General features: G+C 35.5%; 3 protein-coding genes across 5 annotated transcripts; 2 read left to right on the top strand and 1 right to left on the bottom strand.

Moving 5' to 3' along the window:
- The first annotated feature begins 865 nt into the window (after window positions 1-865).
- On the top strand, window positions 866-5,721 carry LOC132178791 (uncharacterized). Its single transcript, XM_059591345.1, has 4 exons — window positions 866-967; window positions 1,108-1,186; window positions 4,321-4,426; window positions 4,601-5,721. The coding sequence occupies exon 4, from the start codon at window positions 4,633-4,635 to the stop codon at window positions 5,470-5,472; it is 840 nt and encodes a 279-aa protein (XP_059447328.1). The 5' UTR covers window positions 866-967; window positions 1,108-1,186; window positions 4,321-4,426; window positions 4,601-4,632; the 3' UTR covers window positions 5,473-5,721.
- A 957-nt stretch (window positions 5,722-6,678) lies between these two features.
- Window positions 6,679-14,393, top strand: LOC132179995 (uncharacterized). 3 transcript variants are annotated; one of them, XM_059592831.1, is made up of 14 exons: window positions 6,679-6,987; window positions 7,185-7,431; window positions 7,630-7,816; window positions 8,026-8,098; window positions 9,086-9,233; window positions 9,445-9,554; window positions 9,911-10,054; window positions 10,130-10,271; window positions 10,342-10,485; window positions 11,098-11,258; window positions 11,358-11,432; window positions 11,592-11,730; window positions 12,968-13,237; window positions 14,140-14,393. In XM_059592831.1, the coding sequence occupies exons 2-14, from the start codon at window positions 7,207-7,209 to the stop codon at window positions 14,293-14,295; spliced, it is 1,974 nt and encodes a 657-aa protein (XP_059448814.1). In that variant the 5' UTR covers window positions 6,679-6,987; window positions 7,185-7,206; the 3' UTR covers window positions 14,296-14,393. The 3 variants fall into 3 exon arrangements, with proteins under 3 accessions (XP_059448814.1, XP_059448813.1, XP_059448812.1); XM_059592830.1 differs by having other exon boundaries at window positions 6,679-7,431; window positions 9,914-10,054; XM_059592829.1 differs by having other exon boundaries at window positions 6,679-7,431.
- A 1,008-nt stretch (window positions 14,394-15,401) lies between these two features.
- LOC132178385 (pentatricopeptide repeat-containing protein At4g14190, chloroplastic) lies at window positions 15,402-17,344 on the bottom strand. Its single transcript, XM_059590824.1, is given in 3 exon segments — window positions 15,402-15,881; window positions 15,884-16,751; window positions 16,871-17,344. Coding segments are annotated over 3 exon segments (1,563 nt in total). The 5' UTR covers window positions 17,264-17,344; the 3' UTR covers window positions 15,402-15,579.
- Between the last annotated feature and the right edge of the window lie 6,076 nt (window positions 17,345-23,420).

Raw genomic sequence — 23,420 nt, 5'->3', positions numbered from 1 at the left:
ATATATATATATATATATATATATATATATATATATATGCACAATGGTTGATAGAAAAAAAATATCTAATTGACATGACTATTTTATATATATATAAATTTCATTGGAATTGAGAAAAATATATGAAAAAGTCAATTATTTTTTATTAAATTAGTATTAATTTTGATTCGGTTAGGATTGTGTTTGCAAAGGTCGTGTTAAAAGAAAATGGTAAATAATGTAGTTGAGAACGCTAAATACTAATAGTCTTTTTTTCTTTTTATTTTTTATTTTTATTAACGTAATTTTGTGCTTCGGATTCCATTTTGGGTCCATAATTGTTGTTATAATTTTATAATATTTATTACTTATATCCTACAAATAGTGTTTTTTTTTTTTTGTTTAACATTATAATGCAAAAGTATGTTTGAATTAAAAAAAAAAAAAAATCTATTTGACTGGACTTCTTCCTATATCTTATGGTTATGTTTCTGTTTATGCTCGAGTTAAGAAATGGTGCAGAGAAGAAAATTAGTTAGTAATTACAAATAATCTCTTAAAGATCTTATAGCATTTCCAATAGAAGAGCTAAATGACACTTTTATCTAAAATTGTTCCTTAAATTTGTAAAATACCCCTGCATTAGAGAAGCAAAAAATAAAAGAAAAAATAATATTTTATTAAATTAGCAAAAAAAAAAATATTAGATGCAGCGGCACTTTTAAATGAGCCATTTTTCCAAAATTTTCTTCCCACGTTTTTTTTTCGCAATCTTTTCCTATCCCTCTATTGAAAAAATAATATAATTTTATTTATTTATTGAATTGCCATATCATTATTTATTTATTGAATTACCAGATCATTTTGGGAAAAAGTGTGGGGATTATCTGGATTATCCCTCTCCATTTGATCGTACAGCCTCTAGAAAAACCTCTCCAGCTCTCTTCTTCCCACCTCTCAAGCTCTCTGTCTCTCTCTCGGCCGAGCGGTAAGCTCCTGTCTCTTTCTCTTTCTCTCTCGCTCTCGCTCTTCCCTGTTTTCGCTGATTGTAGGCGAGATGGATATGGGTGAGGCTGAGAGTGAAGATTTTGGCTTGATTGTGATAGATTTTGGCTTGATTGTTTGTAGATTGAGTATGAGTTTGAGGGTTTTCCACTCCGATTTTGAGTTTGAGGGTTTTCCATAACTTTCTCTCCCACGCCCAAAGGTACGTCCCAATTGCTTCTTTTTATTTTTTCTTGACGATTTCGAATCAAAATAAGACCACATTTCTTAGATTCTGATTCTGTGTTGGGGTATTCTTTGGGGTTCTCTGTGTTAAGTTTGTGGTGTTATTTGGGGTGTTCTTTGTTGGACTGTGTTCTGTGTATTTAAGCATTGGTGGAAACATTTCTTCTTCTTTTCAGTTCCTTTGTTTCTACTTGTTTGTTCGTTTTCTTTTGATTTTTTTTTTGGTCCTGTTTATTTGTTGGCATCCGATTCAGATATGTGATATTCTGTTATTTTGGTTTTTACTGATTTTTAGCATGAGTTTGAATTAAGATCCATCTGGGATCAGAATTGAAGGCAATTTTATGCAGCAAAAAACAGCCTCTTGAATTTTCAGTTTTTCAGTATGAAAAAAAAACATGCTTGTATGCTTATGGGGTTCGAATGTGTTTAAATTTTTTTTTTTTTAACTTTAGTAGACTGTTTTCCATGCTGTTTAACATCTAGATTTCCGAATGCTTATCTGCTTGTTGTATGCGGTTAATAACTGTAGAGTAAACTTTAGTGTAGAAGAATCCACCACTAATTGAATCCACTAATAGAGCTCAAATTGAATCCACCACTAATAGAGCTCAACGGATAGGAAACTTTAGTGTAGAAGAAGACAAAGTATTAGTATCGGCTTGGCTCACTATTAGTGTGGATCCAATTGATGGTACCGATCAAAAAGGCTCGACATTTTGGGGTAGAGTTCACGAGCACTATGAGAAATACAAGAGTAGTGTTTTAGCTCTAGATGTTCATTGGTACTATAATGAGATGAGATTTATTCCAAATATATATATACTACAGAATATTATAAGAATAAACATTTTCAATTCTCCAAAAAGGAATTTTCTCGTAATATACTTAATAATAATATTATGAAAAATATAATTATTATAAAATACAACCGTTTCAAAAATATTATAGTTACAAAAATGATTATTTGAAAAATGATAATCGTTGAAAAATTATTGTGCTAAACGAATTACCATTGAAAAAATAAAGAGTGAAATACAAATTTTAGAAAAGAAATAAATATAGAATCAATAAAGGGTAAAAAAAGTAATATTTAAATGATATAGATAAAAATATAACTAATCGGATGTAGGAGACCCTTAAAAAGTTATTAGCTAAACTAGATAAAGTGAGTTTTGAGGAGTCATTTTGCATAAAAAATTGGCTCCTCCATTGGGAATGCTCTTACAAGTAAATTAAAAAAAAAGCAAATTTATACACTTATAATAGGAGAGTTTTGAGTAAGAGGGCCTAATATCGTGACACTTGGCGTTCTATTTATCTGACAATTGTTTACTTTTAAGTTTTAAACAGGAGGGTCTAATAGCTTGACAAGTGGTGTTCCATTTATCTAACAAATCTTTACTTTTAATTAAACTTTGGATTTAAAACAAAACAAACAAATGAAAAAAAAAAAAAAAACAAAAACAAAAACAAACCGTTTCTACATTTAATAAAGTGACATTTTCTTCTCAAATTTAAGAGTGCATTGTGAACACTTAGAGGGAGATTCCTCCTAATAGCAAAAGAATTGGGGAACGCATTAGAGATGTTTTCCTCGTGATGATTTCACAAGGAAAGCACCTTCTCTCCCTTTACAAAGCCACAAAGAGTTCCGTGCACAAGGAAGGGTGATCCCCTCATTTAGTCAAAAAGTCTTGCATGCTTTCTTTGTGAAAGCATCACACTTCTTTATCAATCTCTCTCTCCACGTGAAATAACTTGCATTTTTTTTTATTGTCTCTTTCTCTTTAAGCTAATTCCCAAAAAGTCTTTCCACCCGGTTTTTTTTTTTTTTCATAACCTACTCTTGTCTCTTATCTTTTTTGTGGTTTGGTATTTTTTTTTTTTTTAATTAATTAATTTCAATGGGCACTATACTTCGCTAACCTACATATTTCAAAGAGATTATGGGCTTCTTTGTTAACCCTTTTTATTTTTTCTTTCTTCCCAAAAAAAGTCAAAACATTCTCACAAAAAAAAAAAAACTCAAAATTCTATATCCTTTATATCACGTCAAAATATTTTTTTAAATGTTCCAAGGGGTAGTTCAATCGGCTGTGAATCACGTCTCATGAAGCGGATGTCACAAATTCGAATCCCCCCTTCTTTTGTGTGAACATGTCAAAAAAATAAAATAAAATAAAATAAATAAATCCTTAAATTAATTTCCATCACATATGTTGTTGCTCACTATCAAAGTAAATACCATACCCAACCCAACCACGACAATCCTAACTTCTTAAGATAAATGATTTTAGGGTGCTTTCACCAAAGGTCCAATACATTCATACTTTCGGAGCAAGTATTATAAACACAAAATATTCAATATAATCCTACTTTTCATATCTCATGTGTACATTTTTTCAAGAGAAAATGTTATATATATATATATATATATATATTTTTTCTTACTGTAACTAACACCAAACCCCATTCATTTAACATGACCAAACCACCATTCACGGATTTTTTTTTAGGTTAGAAAACGCACTCGTGAGTCATGACTCTCTCTCTTCCCACATTTTCAGACAAATCTCCCTCTTTCCTCTTCCCTCTCCCCTCACCGCCGGCCGGCCACCGGAGACCACGAACGCCAAGCACCGTTGACGACGAGCCACCCACATATCTGTTGATGAGCTACCCACCGTCAAAATCCCCAAATTTCAAAACCCCAACCCACTGTCAAAATCTATCTTCCCTCTCTCCCACTGACGACGAAACGTACATGTTTTATTTGTCTCTCTTTCTGTTATATTTAATGCATCAAAGTTACGTGATGTTGTGGAACAACTCTTGGGGTTATTAATGGTGTTTGTCAATGAAGTTTGGTTGACAGAGCACGCAGATGAATTAGGCTTTCAAAGTGAATCTATTTTTGTTGATATAATTAATATCTAAATTAGTTTTAAGAGGTGGTTGGATGTTGATTATTTTAATTTTCTTATTTGATCCCGAGGCTTGTATACGTAGGAAAGAATATGAATTGATTTCTCGAGCGCTTATTTTTCTTTTATGTTGCTTTGATTTATGAAGGTAATATTAATTTCTTTTTCTTTAATCATGTTACAGAAAAAAAATTGAAAGTGAAATCACACCGACAGTTCCCAATTTGCTTCCACCAAAAATTTATTTTCTGTCTCTGCTGGAATAAGCAGTTTTGGGAAAGGTTCTATTGGTAAGAAACTTTTTATTATGATTATTTAGAAATTTAGAAATCTTGTATTTTTAATCTTTATTTGATTTTCTATAATCATTCTTAACTTTCGGACTGAATTGAAAGAATCCTTGGACCCAAGAAAACTTTGTCATTGAACAATTTTGTCCTTTTATCACGTGCTTTGACGGACAGATCATAACTATCGATAGCGAGCTCTTTCGAATATGGACGGAAATGGCGACCCCTTCGCCTCAATCATCGAGCTCTGCCACGTTTCGGCCTCCCAAGAGGATCGCTTACGTCGCTGCCCTTTTGCCCGCGAATCCGACAACGATGACGAGGAGGAGCGCGTGGAGTCTACCGGGATCCTCATGGTGTCTTTGCCGGAGAGTAGCAGCGCCCACGACGTGTTCCAAACCCCACCGGATGGTTCCGTACTCCCGAGCTCAGAGGAGCAGTGGTTGATGGCCTTAGATCATCATCCTGATCAACTGGAAGTAGATGGGCCACGTGATGCCGTGGATTTGGGGAAGGACTCGGATCTAGGGTTTTCGGAGGTGGAATTGACGCAGAAATCCAAACTTTCAAAACAGAATATGGCTTCGGAGGCTCTAGAAGCGTGTGTAGTAGGAGCTCTAACCGACACCAATACAGAGAATTTTGATGTGAAATTGGACTCCGAGAGTCACCAACAAATCTTTGAACTTAATGAAGAAACCGCTGTGGAAGCAAACCGTGATGATGTCGAAGTCTGTTCTTCTGCGAAGCGGAGGCTGGATTTTTTTCTATCGGAATCCAGAGAGAGAGGCAAGGACAATTTGGAAGGTGAGCGGCCGATGGAGAAGGGACCAAAGAGAGTGGAGATTGTTAGCATATTGAATGTGTTGAAAATTTTCAAGGAAAGGTGTGATGATAAGGATGAGAGCTTGAAGAATGTTAGTATTCTGGAGATTTGTAGGCAGCGGGGTGTGACTTTTCCTCCGCCTAGGTGGCGGCCGGAAGGCGGGTTTGATGCAGTTGATGATGGCGGTGGTGGGGGTGATGGAAAAGTGGATGTGCTTTGAGGGCATTTGAGTCTTTCTTGCAGGTTGTTCTATTGATGGGTAGGTTAGGTAGCTTCTATTGAGGGCAGTGGAGCTTCTTTTGGCTTGTAATTTGAAAAAAAAAAAAAAAAAAAAAAAAAAGAAGAAGAAGAAAGTGCAGCAACCCATATGATTCTCATGGAATGCTCAAATGTATTTATGATTTTGTTGTCTGGTAGGGATAGTAATTTTAAAACGTGCGATTTAAAAATATAATTTTTAAAATTTGAATTAAGCGTTTGGTAAAAACGTAATTTGGCCCTTAACATAAAGTTAGTCGGCAGCATCTTTCTTCTTCTTGGCTGGACCTCCCCCCTCTTCTGAATCTTCCTCTCTTCCATTTTATCAATGCCCATACTAGAGACTAACTATACCTTAGGGATTAATTTGGGAAAGTAAAATGTGCCATATATTAGGCTTTAATTTGTTGTGCGCATATGGTGTTTATCTACTGTATGTATTATATTGTTTATTACTTGAATTGGGATTTCTGTTATGTACATGGTAATTTCCTTTGGTCTCAAGGACGATAACAAGCGATTTAATTCAAGGCTATTTTACCCCATATTCTTTCATTGCCAATTTGCCATGCCTCAAAGCAGCAAGCATTGGAACTAGTGATACAAAGGCAGCCTCGCAGAACCACATACCCAAATTTAGCATTCTTGGTCAACCACGAGCAAATGGCAATGGCAGCTCCCTGAACTTTCCCAAATCCTCACTAAACCTCCCCTGCTCCCCTCTCTCTCTCCGGAAGCTTTTCCTTCCTCGCAATTAAGATTCATTCTCTCTCTCATCCACTACACCACTCACAAAAGTCTCAATTTTTCTCAACTTTAGCACAAACCCGAGCAACTGAACTCTCAAAATGCACATTTTCTACAAAATATTAAGTCATCAAAGGAGGGGATTTGATTTAGCTGGGGCCATATGTTATTAATGTGTTTGCAAAAGACTTAAAAAATGAAAGGACCTGAATCGCTTGATTTATCATTGAGAAAAAAAAAAAATTGTTTTGTAATAATTTATTTTTCTATTCGATTTTTTTTTTATTTAAATAATTATAAAAAGTGATTGATGTGATGTAAAAAGTAATAATGTTAATTAATTTTGAGAGGAATAATAGAATTTTTTTTTTTTTTTTTGAGTCATTTGGCAAACATAGTCATAGAAAGTTTGATCGGAGTTCGAACCTCTGTTTTATGAGTTCCCGTGAGAAATAGCTCATTTGCTTCATCTCAAGGACAGACAGACAAAAATACGTCAAAGGAGCCAAATTTGAAAAAAACTGGCGCCAAAACCCCCCATATTTCCAGGATCTAACGAGTTCAAGCCACAACGCTTGATTCTTGAAACCCATCACCAGCTAATCCTTACCAGACTGCCCCGACCCGTCAAAGTTATTGTCCCCGTCGGAGCTCACCGGAAACTCGCTGGCAAGTGGCAACCACCAAGTACACAACCCAACGTGACCGTCTCGATTTTCGACCCAACCCGGTATGAAATCGAATTTAAATTTTCGGTTCAAGGCTAGTGGGTTTGGGCCCTGACATAGCTGGCCCAAAATTGCAGCGCCAATGATTTCCCGCTGTATATGTTTCCCCCCCAATTATATAAACCCTGCCGTTTTAGGCACACTGAATCTTCTGAACTTTGGTGATTCAAAAAATGAGTTCTCTTGGAAAATATGCTAGTGGCGAAGAGGGACTCTCAGTTATGGACACAGATCAACCACAGGCAGAGGAAGATCCATTTCTTTTATTCATCGATTACGCGAGGTCTATGCTCTCGCCCGAAGGCGAAGATGATCAAGGCCTGAATGGAAACAGAGTGGAGAAAGGTGGGCCCGGGTGGAGCTGGGTTGCATCTCGGATCCTCAAGACTTGCATTGCCTATTCGAGTGGTGTCACCGCTGCTATTCTGCTCTCTGATCTCTCTCAGGTATGGTGAATCCAACTTTTTCTCAAGTTTTTATACTGTGTTTAGTGGCCAGGCAAATGCAGGAAAAGAAAAGAATGCTGCAAATATTGATTCGCACCTTTTGAATTGTTTAGCAAACGAAATTCTTAATCAAGCGAACCTAAAACCGTAAAGCTATTTGTCGCTTATTCTTTGGTTGTTTTTTGATTTTGTGTGAAGGCCTGGAATGAGCAGCAGAGGGGTGGGGCTTCAAAGAGAGTGCCGGAAAGTATAAATCAATTGAAAAAGAAACACAGGAGAACAAAGCTTCCGAACACCATTTCTATTGACGCTATATATGAGAGAAATTTCCTATCCTTAACTAGTGTCTTGGAAGCTGTCATCCTTGATGCTTTTGCTCTCCCAGGTAGCCTATATTTAGAAGTTTATCTAATTATTGGTATAAGTGTGGACAATAATGGTACATTACTGTTCAGACTTTCGTGATCCTTGTCCTTTTTCTTTTGAAGCATTCTGTCAATTATTCTTCTTTGTAATGCTGTTATGAACTTGTAATCTGATGCCTTGTAATTTATTTATTTATTTATTTATTTTTTATCATATATTTTCTTTCAGGTACAAACATCTACATGCTTACTTTGGGGGATTTTCAAAGCTCCAATACCATTGATCTTTATCTCAACCGTAGGTAAACTACTGAACAATATTGCATCTACAATTGGTCTTGCACTTACATCTTTGCTAATAAACGTGGATGTAATCTGAGAGGCCATTTGTTTTTCAATGAGAAAAGTAACGCTTGTAATGGCAATATTCTGAGTTCCTAGTATTTAGAGTTTTAAAATAAGTATTTCTACTTTGATATCCTTGTCTCTGAACTTCGGGTCATGTAGTTGAAAGCTCTTGCACTAACAATTATGTTTCTCTATTTTAGTTTTCATGGCTATGCTCTTGTTACTTATTCCACATTTATTTGCTGGCCAGGCAGTCGAATCATTAGCATGTTGAGCTTTTGAGTGTGCAGTGCATGTTTGGTTGTCTCTATATGCATTTGGATGCACCCTATATGTTATTGTTGTTTGGTTTAGTGATAAGGAGGGAAAAAGAAATGGGGTTAAGTTTTCCTTGTGGACCCATCAAGAATTGTCTCTCACATATTGTTGGATTTGAAGGGGAACTTATTTTCTTCAAAATTTAGGTAAACATTTCTCACAAGATATGATCTCTTAATGATGGCTCAAAGGTTTTCATATTCTGACTTTTTGCTTCTCTTTGCATAAACATAAATAGGAGAATAAATGACAGTTCTCTTGGTTTCAATCTGAGCATTTTATATTTTATTGCTTGGGATATATACCAGACCACTATATTTCATTGACTAGGGAAGAAGTCTGCTGGTTATGGACGTATACAATTGATAATTTATAGCTGAATTTGTTGGGGCTAGTATTGGAGCGGTATTCATGAATTGGAAGAGAGTAAATTTTTTGCCATAATATCTTCATTTTGGTTGCTAAAGGCACAATGTGCTTAGACAAGTAACAGTGGATTTAGTTTTCTTTAGTTGAAACATTGTTACATTGCCTTTGCTTCTTTCTGTTTATTTTACATCCACTTAAATTGTTTATACTTAAAGGTTCTGTGCAACTAAAATCATAGATTTTGTCTATATCAGATACTATGATTTGGTGGATCCTCATAATGGGGTTCTGAAGAAAGGGAGGGAGATTTTCCTCACTGGATGTTATCTCCGGACAGCTGCTGAAGGATCTGGTTGTCCACGACTTTTGCCAACAGAATATCAAGTGATTTTGTTAGATGAGGTAACTGTTGAGTTTTGTCTACCCATCTTTTCTTCTTCAGGTTTGGCTCCATTGAAACTTTCAAATTGAAGTACATCAAATTTTGAAGAAGGCCCAGCTTTTGAGGACAAGTCCTAGCTTTTGGTCTTTTGTTTCATACAAGGAAAAAGAAGAAAATGGTTCAGCATTTTCTTCCCACTGTTGTTGTTACATTTTCCTTATCTTAATGTAGGAGGAAGATGATGATGCAATGCTGCTAGGAGCTCAGTTTTGTTCAGATTCTTTCTCTTCCATCACTCTTGATGCAGTCAACAAAGGGGTTTCTTTTTCGTTGTATGCTAGGTAAGATTTAATTACATGCAATTTTTTTTTTTCTTTTTGCTTCTTAGCAGGTCAACCTTATGCTAATTCTTGCAATAAATTTTTCCTTTTATGACATCTTAATTGCATTAGATTATAGTGTTTCCCATTTAGTCTGATTGAAATAAAACATACTGGAGTAGTAAATTATTGTTACATTGAATGGAGAAGTAGAGACATGATCAAATCAATTTTCATAAATATGAAAATCCACATGGATGTGCATTTGATAATTTTCCAAAACCAAGGATAAGTTTATATGACACTTACATGTTTATTTCCTGATGGTGTAAGTTGTCTCTAATTAGAAATGCTTAACTTCTTTTATTTTTTGTCAGTAGGATTGAATCTATTGGGCCATTGGAAATTCAGGGAACGTCAGGTAATTTACAGATGAAACAAATTACTCTTGTTGATAATGATGGTGTCAAGTTAAAGTTTCTCTTGTGGGGTGAGCAGGTTCTCCTTGCTAATCTTTTCAGGTAAACTCTTGCCCAGGATTGCACCGTTCTTATTTCCCTTTTCCCATATATGTTTGTAACTGAATTCCTTTTCAGTGTTGGAAGTATGCTTGCACTGGATAGACCATATATTTCAAGTTCCATACAGAGTGCCATTAAAATAAGTGATGAGTTTTGCCTTGAATATGGTAGTGCAACCCAATTATATTTGGTGCCTTCCATTCAACATGAGGAACAAGTAAGTCATGGACTATAGAATGACAAGATGCTATTATTTTTAGGATATTCAGTTAACTTGTGATACTCAGGTGTGTGTAGCAATGACACAAAATCGGTATCAAGGACCAAGGCTGTTGAATACATTGGATTCTAGTCAGGATTCTAAAGTTTCTCAAGTTTCCTTGCCCTGTGATTCACGGGGTTCTATCGACTTCAGTAATTATCCTTTTCAAGTGAGTTTTCATTCCATTATACTTCCTTGCTCTCTTAGATGCTATTTAGATGTGGTTCTGTTTTCTTTTGTTTCTCAAAGAAGCCACTGGCATATGTTTTTAAAATATATTATTTGGTGTGTTGAAGATGGTTGCATTTTTAAACTCTAGAGGCAACCAGGATACAGACTTGATATTATGGATTTTTACACAACTGTCCAAGTCTTGTCCTGTGGACTATTGTCATCTTTGTATCTCAGTAAACATCTGATATTACATGTAGCTGACCACTTCTACTTAAAGTCAACCTTCTATTTTCATCTAGAGTCTTTTTTCCAGCTGGACATTTCCTCCCATTCCTTCTCGTGAAGACTTAGTAATTTTCAGTATCTGTCTGGATTCACTACTTCTGTTTTTCATTTTTCTTGCAAGCCTGTAACATCCCAATTTAAGTAATGGAGCATCTTTGGGTCTGTTACGGTTACATGCTGTTATGGCTACCTGTGTCTTTCACCGTTGTGTTCTAGAGCAAGGTTGAATCTCGTGTTCTTGTTCAAGGTTGAATCTAGTATTTGCCTTTAAATCTCTTTGGGGTTTATAACTAACATTTCTCACTTGTGCAAAGTTTTGCAGTCATTTGTGACAGACCTTCGTGACAAGATGACTGGCATCAGCCTCTATGGTATTGTTACGGATATTATTAAAGAAAAACATGCCATGGAAGCTATTTTCTCTCTGAAAATTGAAGATACCACTGGGGCAATTTGGGCAAAGCTACATTTTGCCAAATCTTGGTAAATTAATTTTGCACACTGTCACAAATCCATTTTCTGCCCAGATTATGAATCTTTCATGTTACCTATGATTATTTCGCTGAACTTATTTTTCTTTAGGTCACTGGGAAGATTAAGCATTGGTCACACGGTGTATATTTCTGGGTTGACATGCTCTATGATGAAGCAAAAATGGTGGGTCTAACCTTGGCAATCATCTTTTGTAGTTACTTTTTACACATTATGTAGTTATCTCCTAGATTCTTGTGGATTTCTAGTTTGATTTGCAACTTATTGTTTTTCTAATGGAGTTCCGCTAAAAGATCTAATCATGTTTATCTATGTGCTTGACAGCCTGGAAGCATTATGGTTTGAGAATAATGTTAGGTCTTCTTTCTTCAACCTCAGTTGCCTGCCTGCATTGCTAAACTCTTCTTGTCTTCATAAATTTTCGAGCCTTTGTGATCTATCCAGCCAGACATGCTGTACACAAGTATGGGTTTCTCATAACTTTTGGTTTTGGCTTGGAACTTATTACTAATACAATGGGATTTCCATATGTCTTTTGTATTTTGTGCCTTTGTTATACAGTTAATATATTATGTTTTTCTTTTCTCCTGGTCAATCTGGAACAATAATCACCTTTTATAACGTAACTGTGTGCTTCAAATTAATTAGAATGTTCGAAGAGATGGCAGGCCTAAGTCTGCCCTTTACTATATTGTAGTTTATGATTAGCTTTCTGAGAGTTTATTGACACGCAAATCTGGCCACCCATATCCAACACCCAACTTAAGCAAATGAGATTCTGTGCGCCCCTCTGCCCGCCCTTTGAATGAATATACATTACTTACAAAAAAATAAAATAAAATGAGATTCTTAGGAATCGTTTTCAGATTCATTTTCTGATGTCTGTTGGAGGTTTATTTGAAATTCCTGGTGACGCACAACTTGACCAGTCTTTTGGGTGGGTTGGTGAATTACACTACTTCGACACAGTTTCATCTGGATGGTTGATTTTGTAAATAAAGATGTTACAGCCATGATTTGATAGGAATGCTGGAGATCAAACTTGGTGCACAAGACTTTGAGCAATAAGCATTATATGGGGTGTTTTTGTAATCAAATTACATATGGGTCCAAGTGACTAACGGATTTTCTTTTATTCTAAACCCTAGTAACTTAAAGATCAAGTCTTCTAAAATTTCATACACGAATGTCTGTGTGTTTGTGAACAGTGAAGAAGCTTTAAGTCAATTTTATTGGATAATGAAATTTCAAATTTGATATATTCTCTCGTTTCCTTCCAATTTCTTCTTTGAGGTCTTCTATTCTGAACCCATAGCTCCTGGGATATGAGCCAACCTTATTGGAAGCAGAAGATTGTATATGCACTTCCGGCATTTCATCCATATATTTTAGGTTTATGGAACCCTACGTAAGTTTCTCACACGGCCAGTATAAAAATACCCGTGGAAATTGAAAATTTTATTATAGTGCAGGTTTATGCCACAAAAGTACATCTTCCAACTACAACTTTTTCCCTTTCCTTCACTGTTTATTGAAGTAATTATTAATAACGATTTTGATTTGGCACTTTCATTTATAGGGGTATAGCATTGAGTACATCTTTCATTAATGTATATAGTTTCATGTTATAGCCTTTATCCTCAATACATGATCTTTTATCAACTAATTATTGTTTGTTTTCTCCCCAAACTTACGGACAGATATGTCGAGTGTGGCTTGACCAAATTGCACATTGTCATGTTAATACGAAATTTTCACACGCTCTTTGTGGTCATTTTGTTAACAAGACACCTAGTGGAGTTGTGGAATGCAGCTTCTGTCATTACAATTGTGATGCTGAAGTTCTGCGTACTTTCCATCTGGAAATCACTCTTGCAGATGAGACTGCAAAAGTTTTTGCATGGTGTACTGGTCAAACGGCTGCAGAATTGCTGCAAATATCTCCCGATGAATTCTATGAACTGCCTGAGGTAAGCATCTCGATTCATGACACATTGTTTTTTGGGTAAAGGCGGGTCCTATTTTTTAATACCACCAGCTGCATTATAACACAAATTAGCAAGTATTAGTTCTTTTAGAGTGATAAGTTGCTTCCAATAGTATTGCTATATTAATTTTGATTATACCATGATAACTTATGATGTACAAGCACTAAAATCATGTACATCAGTACATGTTTTATTTTTTTGGGCCTTTAGCTCCATAATTTTTCTGAAAGACACCTGGGGACTGTGCTTGGCATACATTTACTAGAGTAATTACAGTCATGTCCCAACTCCATTATCTAGGAATTCCTTTTTCATCAACCAAGGGTATTGAAAAGCATATATGCTTGATGATTGATTCGCAAGAAGCAGGGAGCAATGTCAATAAAGAATTTTGGTGGCCAATCCCAATTAGTTGATTCAAGGTTTATGTCCATTGAGTTATATATGCTGACAGGGAGAGACATAAGCCTAGGGGTCTATAAATGTTCTTGTTATAAAAGAAGTTATTTGGAGTAATATTCAATTCCTTCGAAAGAATTACACCTTGACATCTCTGATAACCAATATATTTGGTTTTTTTCTATTTAGATTGTGTTCTCAAGTCTGAGAAATATCAGATTTTTCCGAGTTATTGTGCATCATTAACCATTGTCTATATAGTGTTACAAGGTTTTTGAGTTAATGAATGCTGCTACAGTACATTACATCAAATATTTGATGCTCGTACTTGTGTCAATGAGGATGTGTACTGCAGCATAAGTAATGTAACCTCATCATGGTCTGATTCTGAGGTCAAAGATAATTTTGTGATGCTATGAAATTGAGGTTTTTAGATTAGAAACTGCTCCTAAAGTTTCTTTTTTTCGATTTTGATCTCTTTCCAGGAAGAACAGGCGATGTATCCTTCGTCACTCGAAAATGAGAGGTTTATGGTTGCAGTAGTTAATTGCAAGAGGCAGAGTGATGGAATTGGTGCTGGTTTTATCCTAGAAAATGATGCTGTGTCATGGGAGATAACTCGTGCATTGAAGTGTGAATAATATTTTGTTGTATAGGGAAAAGGATGTTTTGGCTATTCGACGTCACTTGAAATGAACATAAGTTACATAATTACACCTACTGGGCTAAAATCTTCACACATCAATTTTTTATTTTTTTTTTAATCTCTTGAATGGTCGATACATAATATTCCTCAAAATTTTTAAAAAAGAAACGTTGATACATCATACAGAAAATAAATTGTCATGAGGTACAAGTAAAATCTTCACACCAAATTATTACTATTTTTTTTCCCTTTAATCTCTTGAATGGTCGTACATAATTACACCTTATATGTAAGGTCGGTTGGTCACAAGGATCCTCGTTACCTTACATGGTCACAAAGAGGAATGCTATCGATGCAAACTTTCATTTCTATACACATTTTTTTTTATACCCATAAGTGGTTTTTAAAATCACCATTGAATTACAATCAAATAAAGATTTATTTCATATTCAATGGTGGTATTTAGTATTGTCCGGCAATTTTGAGTAGTTTTTGGTTAATGTCCACTTGTAACAGGAAAATACTTTCCGTACCAAGCAAGCTACTAAGCCCCATCCCTAGCGGCAAACTACCATCCTTGCATATTACACCTACTATGCAACAATCCCAGCAGCAACACTTCATGTCCTCATTGAGATTGAAATTAGATACCATCAAAAAGCTCCTTTCAAAAGCAACCACTGAACTTGTCCAGGGCACAAATACGCAGAATCAGATGGAAAGAAATTCTAACGATGTTACAAGGCAAAGATAACAGAGAAAGATTACAAAGATAAACATTGAAAGGAACAGCTTAAGGAGCTAGAAAAAGAAACCTTTTTCCTTGTACTCTTTCCATTGGTCTTTCTCCAAGACATCGATCTCATTTTCTCAACTAAGCCAGAAATTTGGTCAAACAGCAACATTACTGACACAGACGCATATTGCCAACCAATTGTCAAATATAAGTACGGATATTTTTGCTGCTTCTATGGAACTGTTTCCTTTGCATAACCAAATCAAAATGTTACCAACAAAGACACCACAATCTCTCCTATGTGACATTACCAGCCAATTAAATTACAGTGCAAGAGTAAACAACACCACATAGACATTGACACATGAAGAAAAGAACTAATCCACTATAAACCTTTCTCAGGTACCAAATGATACAACTAACAGTAAATTATACGGGTCCATCAATGAGAAGATCTATCAATTTATCATACAAAAAGCAAGCCACTTTCAGGTCGGATACAGCAACAACTATAGCAATTCTAATAAAGGTATCTTTGATGAGCTAGCTTACCTTGACTTCATTCAACTGAGAATTCCTTCCCTCGTATTTTAAGACTAAATCAATGAGTGTATGGTAAGTCCATGCTCTCTTTTCTCTAGCTTGAGGTTCAAGGGAACAGTAGACCTCTTCGCAGGTTGTAAGGAAATGCCCCTTCCCAAATGCAGTGAGAACCAGAGGATCAGTGTTCATTTCCACAGGTCTGTCAAGATCGCCCATCCTTCTCCATGTTTCTAAAGCCACGGTTCCATCAAAGTCAATCCTAATGGCATCAAATAGAATTCCAACAGTTACTATATCAGGTTGACATGATGGGATGGTAATTGGGAAAGGAAGGCTCTCAAATGCGTGAAATCTTTAATTTTCAAATAAGCTAGCATGATAATGTTTGCAACTGTTACATCCCAAGAAAAGTTTGCTTCTTCCATCTCCTGAACAATACAGTCCATACCTTTTCGGCTCAAAAGACAAGCACGAGAAAGGAGACGCAGACACCAAACAAGATCAGTTGCACCGGCAGTCGATGAAACGTCGAGTCCCAAGTAATCTAATCTTGAAAACATATGGTTCCCAATGTAAACCCTGGCCAATTTCCTTATCAGATCATCCTTTAAAGGGGTTTTTGAGTTCAAAACTCTTCTATAAACCTTTTCCATCTTTCCCAAGATCCCAAATCTAGCATAGGCCTCAAGCATTGCAACCAATGTAGAGGACTGCAAATCCATCTTTTTTGAAAGCATTTTTTGAGATAATCTTTCCATTCTTGTGAGTAGCCCAGCTTGCGAAAACTCTCGAATAAGCAAATTATAAGTAATGTGGTCAGGTGAACATCCATCCAATTCCATCTTCTTCACACACATACCCATTTCATCATACATTTTATATCTCCCATAAGCTTGAATTAACCCGTCGTAGGTATCAGTTTCTGGTGCCAAATTAGCCTTTTTCATCTCATTAAGGTAAAACAAAGCATCATCAAAGTTCCCTTTTTCCGCAAAACAATGAATTATTGAATTGTAAGTTCCCAAAGAAGGCCCAAGGCCGTGACTGTTCATCTCCAGAAACAACGTCACTGCTTCTTCGATCGCACCCTCTTCACCTAACAGCCCTATTATTTTCTCATAGTAGAATTCATTAATCCGCGATTTCTCTTTGTTCTTCCACGTATCGAATACCTATTCCATATATAAAAAAAAAAATCCCTTTTAGTTGAGCCTAATAAAGTTATGGGTCGACTAATTTTCCACTTTCTAGTAAACAAACACGAGCAAAAGCATAGAAGTAGAGAGAGAACCTGAAGAATTTCATGGGACCTAGAGGCACGTTTGAGGAATCTGACGACAGCCCAGAACTGGTCTTTAGTCCAATCTCCATCGTCTGTGAGTATTAGCAAAGGGCATGCGTTCTTCTTGCCGAGCTTTTCAAGCAAGTCCCTGATCTTCTGGTGCTCATAGGATGTCTCAACAGGAAGGGTAGTGTACCTTGTGCCATTTGAATGTGCTGGCGAGGGCTGGAGAGAGGAAAGACTAGTTTGGGTGGTGTGGAATGGGAATTTGCGGGATGGTTTTGTGAGTGTGGTTTTAGGGAAGATGAAGTTGTTGTTGTTGCTGGAACTGGAACTGGAGTTGGGAGAAGAATTGGGTCTCCATGTGAATGCTATATTATTGCACTGGATATGATGGGCCATGGCGCTTTCTTTGGCCAGCAGCTTTCATGCTTTGGCTTCCTCCTCTAATTTTGCGTCTCTTCCTCGGTTCTTCACTCTGACCTTTTTTGCTTTTTTATTTTTATTTTTTAAAAAAATCAGGGAAAAGGAAAATTACATATCATGGGTAATTTTGACATTTTATGGCCTCCAATGCAACACGTTTTTCATATCCAAATTGAAACTTTGATCTAGTTTTGAAGTTTGCAGGGATAAATCATAAATGAAAAGGAAGTAATAGTTTGAGAGTAATTTATCTTTTTTCAATTTATATAATATCACAAAACCTTAAAAGTTTTCCGATATTCTTTGTATAGATAGCCTTCTATATATATAGTAAATATGGCGTGGTTGGCTACCTCCTCACTCTCGAAGGGGAGATTATCACCAAAATGTGTGGTTAAGGTAAGTTTACCAAAGAAAATAAGAATATAAAACATAATTTAAAGTAACATTTGCTCTTGATTACGAAGATAAAAAGCGTGTGATTAAAATCATATACATGTCTTTTTCTTTTTTATTTCTAATCTCACAAGAATACCATCAAACCTACAATTTATGAAGTTATTTAAGTTTGAATTTTAATTAAATCTTTTTCGTGTTAGGCCTCAACTTAAGCCTAAAAGTTGATATTAAAATATTAATTAAATGATCCTATTAACTTATCTTTTGAGACATATTTTGATTAAACAATTTCCATGCACCTCCATATATCATGATATACATGTTCATTCTTATACAATACATTCTCTCCATTCCACAAGCATAACACTCTCCATCATGGAGACTTATGATATGATATTCTCACACCCCTTGATGGCGAGCCATATATACATACATGAAAGTTCATCCAAGAGGTTTGCTATATACATATATCTCTTTAATTTGGACAGCTATCATCATACGGTTGGTGGGCATGTTTGGTAGGTGCAGTAGCATCTACTTGACCAACGCCCGCGACATTGTCCGCTTGCCGCTCCCTCGTCATCCCTACATTTGCTATCGCAGTGGATCGATAATCTGCATCTCTCACGCCTTGATTTGCTCAGAAAATTGCATTTTTTCCCCATTGCTAATCTAAAAAACACGTAAATTAATAAATCAATTATGATAAACAATAACTAAAAATATGGTTCTCAAATAAGATCAATTCTGTGATTGGATCATTTAAAACTATTATATTTGTATGAAAAATGCTATTGTTCTTCATGGTGTTGTCCTCATCTTACGTGGATATATATTGTTTTCTAAAATAGATGAAAAAAAAAACTTATTCCACCAGTCTCTCATAATTTTTTTAGAAAACAATATCTATATAGGATGAGAAGAATGCCACGAGAACATCAAGAGGAACCTATATATATATATATATATATATATAGAGAGAGAGAGAGAGAGAGAGAGAGAGGGGTATAAAGAGAAGTATGAAGCTACTAACCCATGTTGATGATATATATGTAGGATAATGAAAATGGCAAACAAATAAACCTTAAGACAAGATTTAGCCATGCTTTTCCTCACCTCTGCTGAATTAGAATGGCAATCGATTGTAAGTATTTATAGCATTAGTTGTTTCTCGTTATGCAAAAGAAGCTACTCTTCGTTTCAATATAATCTTGAAATCTACATGGTATAGTGGCCCCTCAAATTTTTTTTTTTCAAAAATAAAAAATAAAAATCTATACACCATGAGCCTAATGGGCTTTCCAAGAGACTAAGAGTCCCTTTCTTTCACCCACCCCAGTGACAATCAATCCTTCTTTCTTAATTAGCTTCCTTTTTTTTTCTTTTTTAACAGCTGGTGCCACATTGAAACAATTAGACCTTTCAAATAATTAAGCAACAAAACTAAAATCTCCCTTTTATCTTCAAGATTTGTAAGAACATAAATATAAAACCACAGGATTTTAAATGTTTTTAAGGTGCGCTATTACGTCGCTTTCTTTAAAAAGTTATTTGCTCCCACCAATTCTGATGAATTAGTATGCACAAGATTACTGCAAATTAACACTTTTCCAACATACAACGGAACTCAAAACAACCTCTATAATTTGGTTATGTTTTGCATAAAACAAAACAAAACTAAAACACCTTCAAAGTTTCTATTCTAGCAAGAGAGATAATAGAATTTTAAGACTACATAAGAGAAGAAGAGACTATTAAGACGATAACTTTTTTTTGTTTTTCCTTGATTGATGCGGTCACTCATAAAGTAATTTAAACAATTTATCATGTTTATATATTTATATGTGTGTGTGTAACACTAAACTTAAGAATCAGAATTCAGAAACACGTCATATTTACCTTAAAGGTGTCTTTGGGGTGATGCAAGTGCAACCACCCCGTGAGGGCTCAACGATATGACATGACCACCCTTTGAGGGCTTGGCGAGGTGGTGTGATCACCTCTCAGGGCTTAGAGTCTAGTGTGGCTACCTCTGATGACTCAATGACGTGGTCCGACCATCCCCTAAGTCTTGGTGGGATGGCTTGATCACCACTGAGTGTTCAGGTGGTGGCCGACCACACCTACATAAATTTATCTCTCTTTCTTTGTGTGAATGTGTTCGTTTATTATTCATTATACCACATGTCACTATCAAATTGCCTACAACCGTATGACGTATAGTTGTGTTAGTGACTAATGGTTTCTATTAAGCCCTTGGACTATAGGGACCAATTGAGACAATTTGAAAAACTTCAGGGACCTTCTAGGTGCTTCTGAAATCATGGATAATTTTGACATTTCATAGCCTCAAATGCAACACGTTTTTGGTCTAAATTTAGAACTGATATAGATAGAGGGATCACATTGAAACTGAAATTAATTTAGACTTAGGAGGTTAATTGGAACGTTTTGAAGTTTGTAAGGGAAATTGAAAAGGAAGTGACAGTTTGAGAGCGTAAAGTATAATTGTTCATTTTTCAATTTATATAATAGCATATATAAACCCAGTTTTCCCATATTCTTTGTATACATAAATAGTCTCCATGGTCCATTCCATTCCCATTGATACGTACAAGCAACATTTGACAATTTCACATTAACCATAACATACACGCAGTTATTTTACAAATCAACTATTAGATTTGTGGACCTTACATAAGTTAATGATAGAACCAACAAATCTAATGGTTAATATATTGAATTTGTGCGAGAATATGGGCTAAATATAGGAAACTTATTGACCCCTAACATTTCTCTTTTTTATAAAAGCAATAGCATTTGCTTGACCAACGCCTGTGACATTCTCCTTATAGCGCTCCCTCCTGAGCCTTACAGTTCCTGCTGCAGTGAGCGGACAATCTGCATCTCCGGTGCCATGCCTTGCTCAAAAAACAGCAATCCTTCCCCGTTGCTAATCTCAAAAACATGTAAAGAAATCCATAAATAATAATAATAATAAGTAGAATGCACTATGCTTGGCATATATGAATAAGCTGGATCAATAACTCTATATAATTAATTAAAGGTACTGACCCATGTGGATGTGGAGGATGAAGATAAAGAAAAGGAAAAACTTCACTTTGGCCTCCTGAACTTCCACTCGACTTCACAAACTCTCCTTGAACTTCTAAATCTCTTATTTTGAACCCTTAAACTTTTAATTACTTTCAATGTGGACCCCTCCGTCAGATTTTAAACGTTACATGACGTTGACTTTTGTATAAAATTTCAACTTCCAAAACGTTTTTTTTTTTTTTTTTTAAAAAAAAAAATGAAAATCAAGGGCATTTTAGTCTTTTTTTGTATTTTTAATGATTAAAATTAACAGAAAGGTTCTAATTAAGAGTAATTGAAAGTTTAGGGGTCCAAAATGAGAGATTTGAAAGTTCAGAGTGATTTATAAAATCATATGAAAGTTCAGGGGTTAAAGTGAAGCTTCCCTTAATGAAAATGGCAAACAAACATACAAGAATTAGCCATGCAATTGTGTGGATTTAGCATGGATGGCAATGGGATTACAAGTATTTATAGCATTGGTTGTTTGTCGTTATGCGAAGAAAAGGAATGGGAGAGAAGTTCTCTATGGAAAAGATGCCAATGCGTCCCTTTGCACCTCAGCTGTGTAAATGCATTTCTATTTTATTAAATTCAAAGCTTTTTGGGCATCAACTTGTGAGTCGGCGCACTAAACAGTCAAAAAAAACTATATATATATATAAACTAAAAATTCTCAATTAAGAGCATGTTTGAAATTGCGTTTGAGAAATAAAGCTTTTAAGTTAAAAATAGCTTTTGGACAAAAGTTTCATTTTTAAGCTTTTGCCAAAAGGACTTTTTGGTAATTTTTAAGCTTTTTGGACCTTTAAAAGCGCTTTTAATTTTTTTACTAAACGGATACTTTTTTTCTTCAAACAGACTTTTTGAGTGTTAAAATCACTTTTAGGCTCTTCAAACGCAATAACAAATAAGCCCTAAGTCCAAGTAAACTTAGGGTTGGATTATTAATCTTACATACTTCTTTAAAGTATTAAAGGGAGAAAAGGTTTCCCCCAAGACATTTTGAAATCTATATATTATTTATGGTTGCCCCTTCAATTTTTAATTATTATTATTTTTTTTTAAAAAAAAAAAAAATCTATACACAATTAGCCTAATGGCCCTTTTAAGAGACACAAGTACCTTTCTTTCACCAATCCCGCTGCCGCAATCAATCCTTCTTTGTTTGGAATAGGATCCTCTCCATTTCAAATGAAATGGAGAGGAGCCATTTAGACAAAATGGTGAGATCAAATTGTCCAACCTTTTAAAGTTAATGATAATTTTGCCCTAATTTTATCACTCATTTGCTTAAATGAATATTCTTCATTTCAAATGAAATAAAGAGGATCCATTTCCCAACATTGCTTGTGTTGTGCCACATTGAGACAATAAGAGACCTTTCAAAACTGCTATCCTTCTCTTTTTTATAGTAACCAGCAAATAATTAATCAATAAAATTGAAAATCTCCCTTTTACCCTCAAGATTTTACATAGGAATTGAGATTCATTTGAGCGCTACCAAAAAAAAAAAAATCATTTGAGATACAATGACATGAACTGCAATTTTTTTGGTTGTTTGAGTGTAGATCGTAAAATGTTTGATAATTCGAGGAGCTAATGTGTACTTCTCCCTTTAAAAAAATAGGTTACATGAGTTGATGACACTCTTACCATAATAGATTGGGGTGGCCGCACGACCTTCCTAACCACAATAGAAGGATGGCTAAACGACCATCTTCATCTAAACAGAGGGGTAGTCGTGCCATCCATCTATTTAGGTAGAGACGATAGCATAACCAACTCATCCCACAATAGAGCATATTGGTTGCACAACCCCCCCTCTGCCAAAACAAATGGGAGTGGTCGCGCAACCAACCCCTCTCATAATAGATGGCTTGCAACAACCCTTCTTGCAATGGATAGGATGGTTGTAGAGCCATTCCTTAGCTGCCACTCCCGGAATTTTTATTTTTTTATTTTTTGGTCATAGACTTGTATTCAGTGCGGTTGGGTGCAGGTTAGGTTCTATGAGCTTGGCTCGGGGCAGATCGGGTGAGGGTATGCTTAAGAATGGTTTGGTGAGCTTGAAAAAAGAGGTTCAATCTGGTATGTGTACGTGTATATCAGGTTAGGTGAGCTTATTTATAATTGAATAGAAGCTTTGAACTGAATATTGTATTTTGTGTTGTAATTATGTACAAGAAAAGCCTAATTATAATTGAATAATGTCAGTTAAAATAAGAAATGCAATTACAGAATATATTAACCACCGCATGTCAATTAGTCACATTGATGCCGACCAATAGCGAAATGAAGAAGAAAGTTAGAAGGGAGAGAGAAGAAGCAGGTAAAGAGGAAAGAGACAGAAGGGAGGGAAAAGAAAGAATCCAAAGAAGAAGACAAAGGGGGAGAAAAGAGGTCAATTTCTTGTTTAATCATCAAAAACTACCAACAACATGCACCAATATAAAATATAGGCATTTGACATAAACCCTAACCCTAATTACTAAAACAATAAAATGCTGACATAATCAAAAGTATCAAAAATAAAATCTCCAACTCTTAATCACCCAACCGCAAAGTCATATGTTGGACTGTCCCCCGATGTCGGTGTTGATACAAAATCGGCAGCAAATCGTCCACCAGACATCCT

This window comes from Corylus avellana, chromosome ca4, assembly GCF_901000735.1.
Source record: "Corylus avellana chromosome ca4, CavTom2PMs-1.0".
Lineage (NCBI taxonomy): Eukaryota > Viridiplantae > Streptophyta > Magnoliopsida > Fagales > Betulaceae > Corylus > Corylus avellana.
The sequence above is the reverse complement of the archived record's forward strand: the minus strand, read 5'-3'. Positions and strand labels throughout refer to the sequence as shown.

What these genes read in the sequence shown, in the direction of transcription:
- LOC132178791 (XM_059591345.1), top strand. Translation starts at nt 4,633, where the DNA reads ATGGACGGAAATGGCGACCCCTTCGCCTCAATCATCGAGCTCTGCCAC.
- LOC132179995 (XM_059592829.1), top strand. Translation starts at nt 7,159, where the DNA reads ATGAGTTCTCTTGGAAAATATGCTAGTGGCGAAGAGGGACTCTCAGTT. An exon ending in TCAGTAATTATCCTTTTCAA is followed by an intron (nt 10,486 to 11,097) that starts GTGAGTTTTCAT and finishes AAAGTTTTGCAG; the next exon opens with TCATTTGTGACAGACCTTCG. An exon ending in CTACATTTTGCCAAATCTTG is followed by an intron (nt 11,259 to 11,357) that starts GTAAATTAATTT and finishes ATTTTTCTTTAG; the next exon opens with GTCACTGGGAAGATTAAGCA.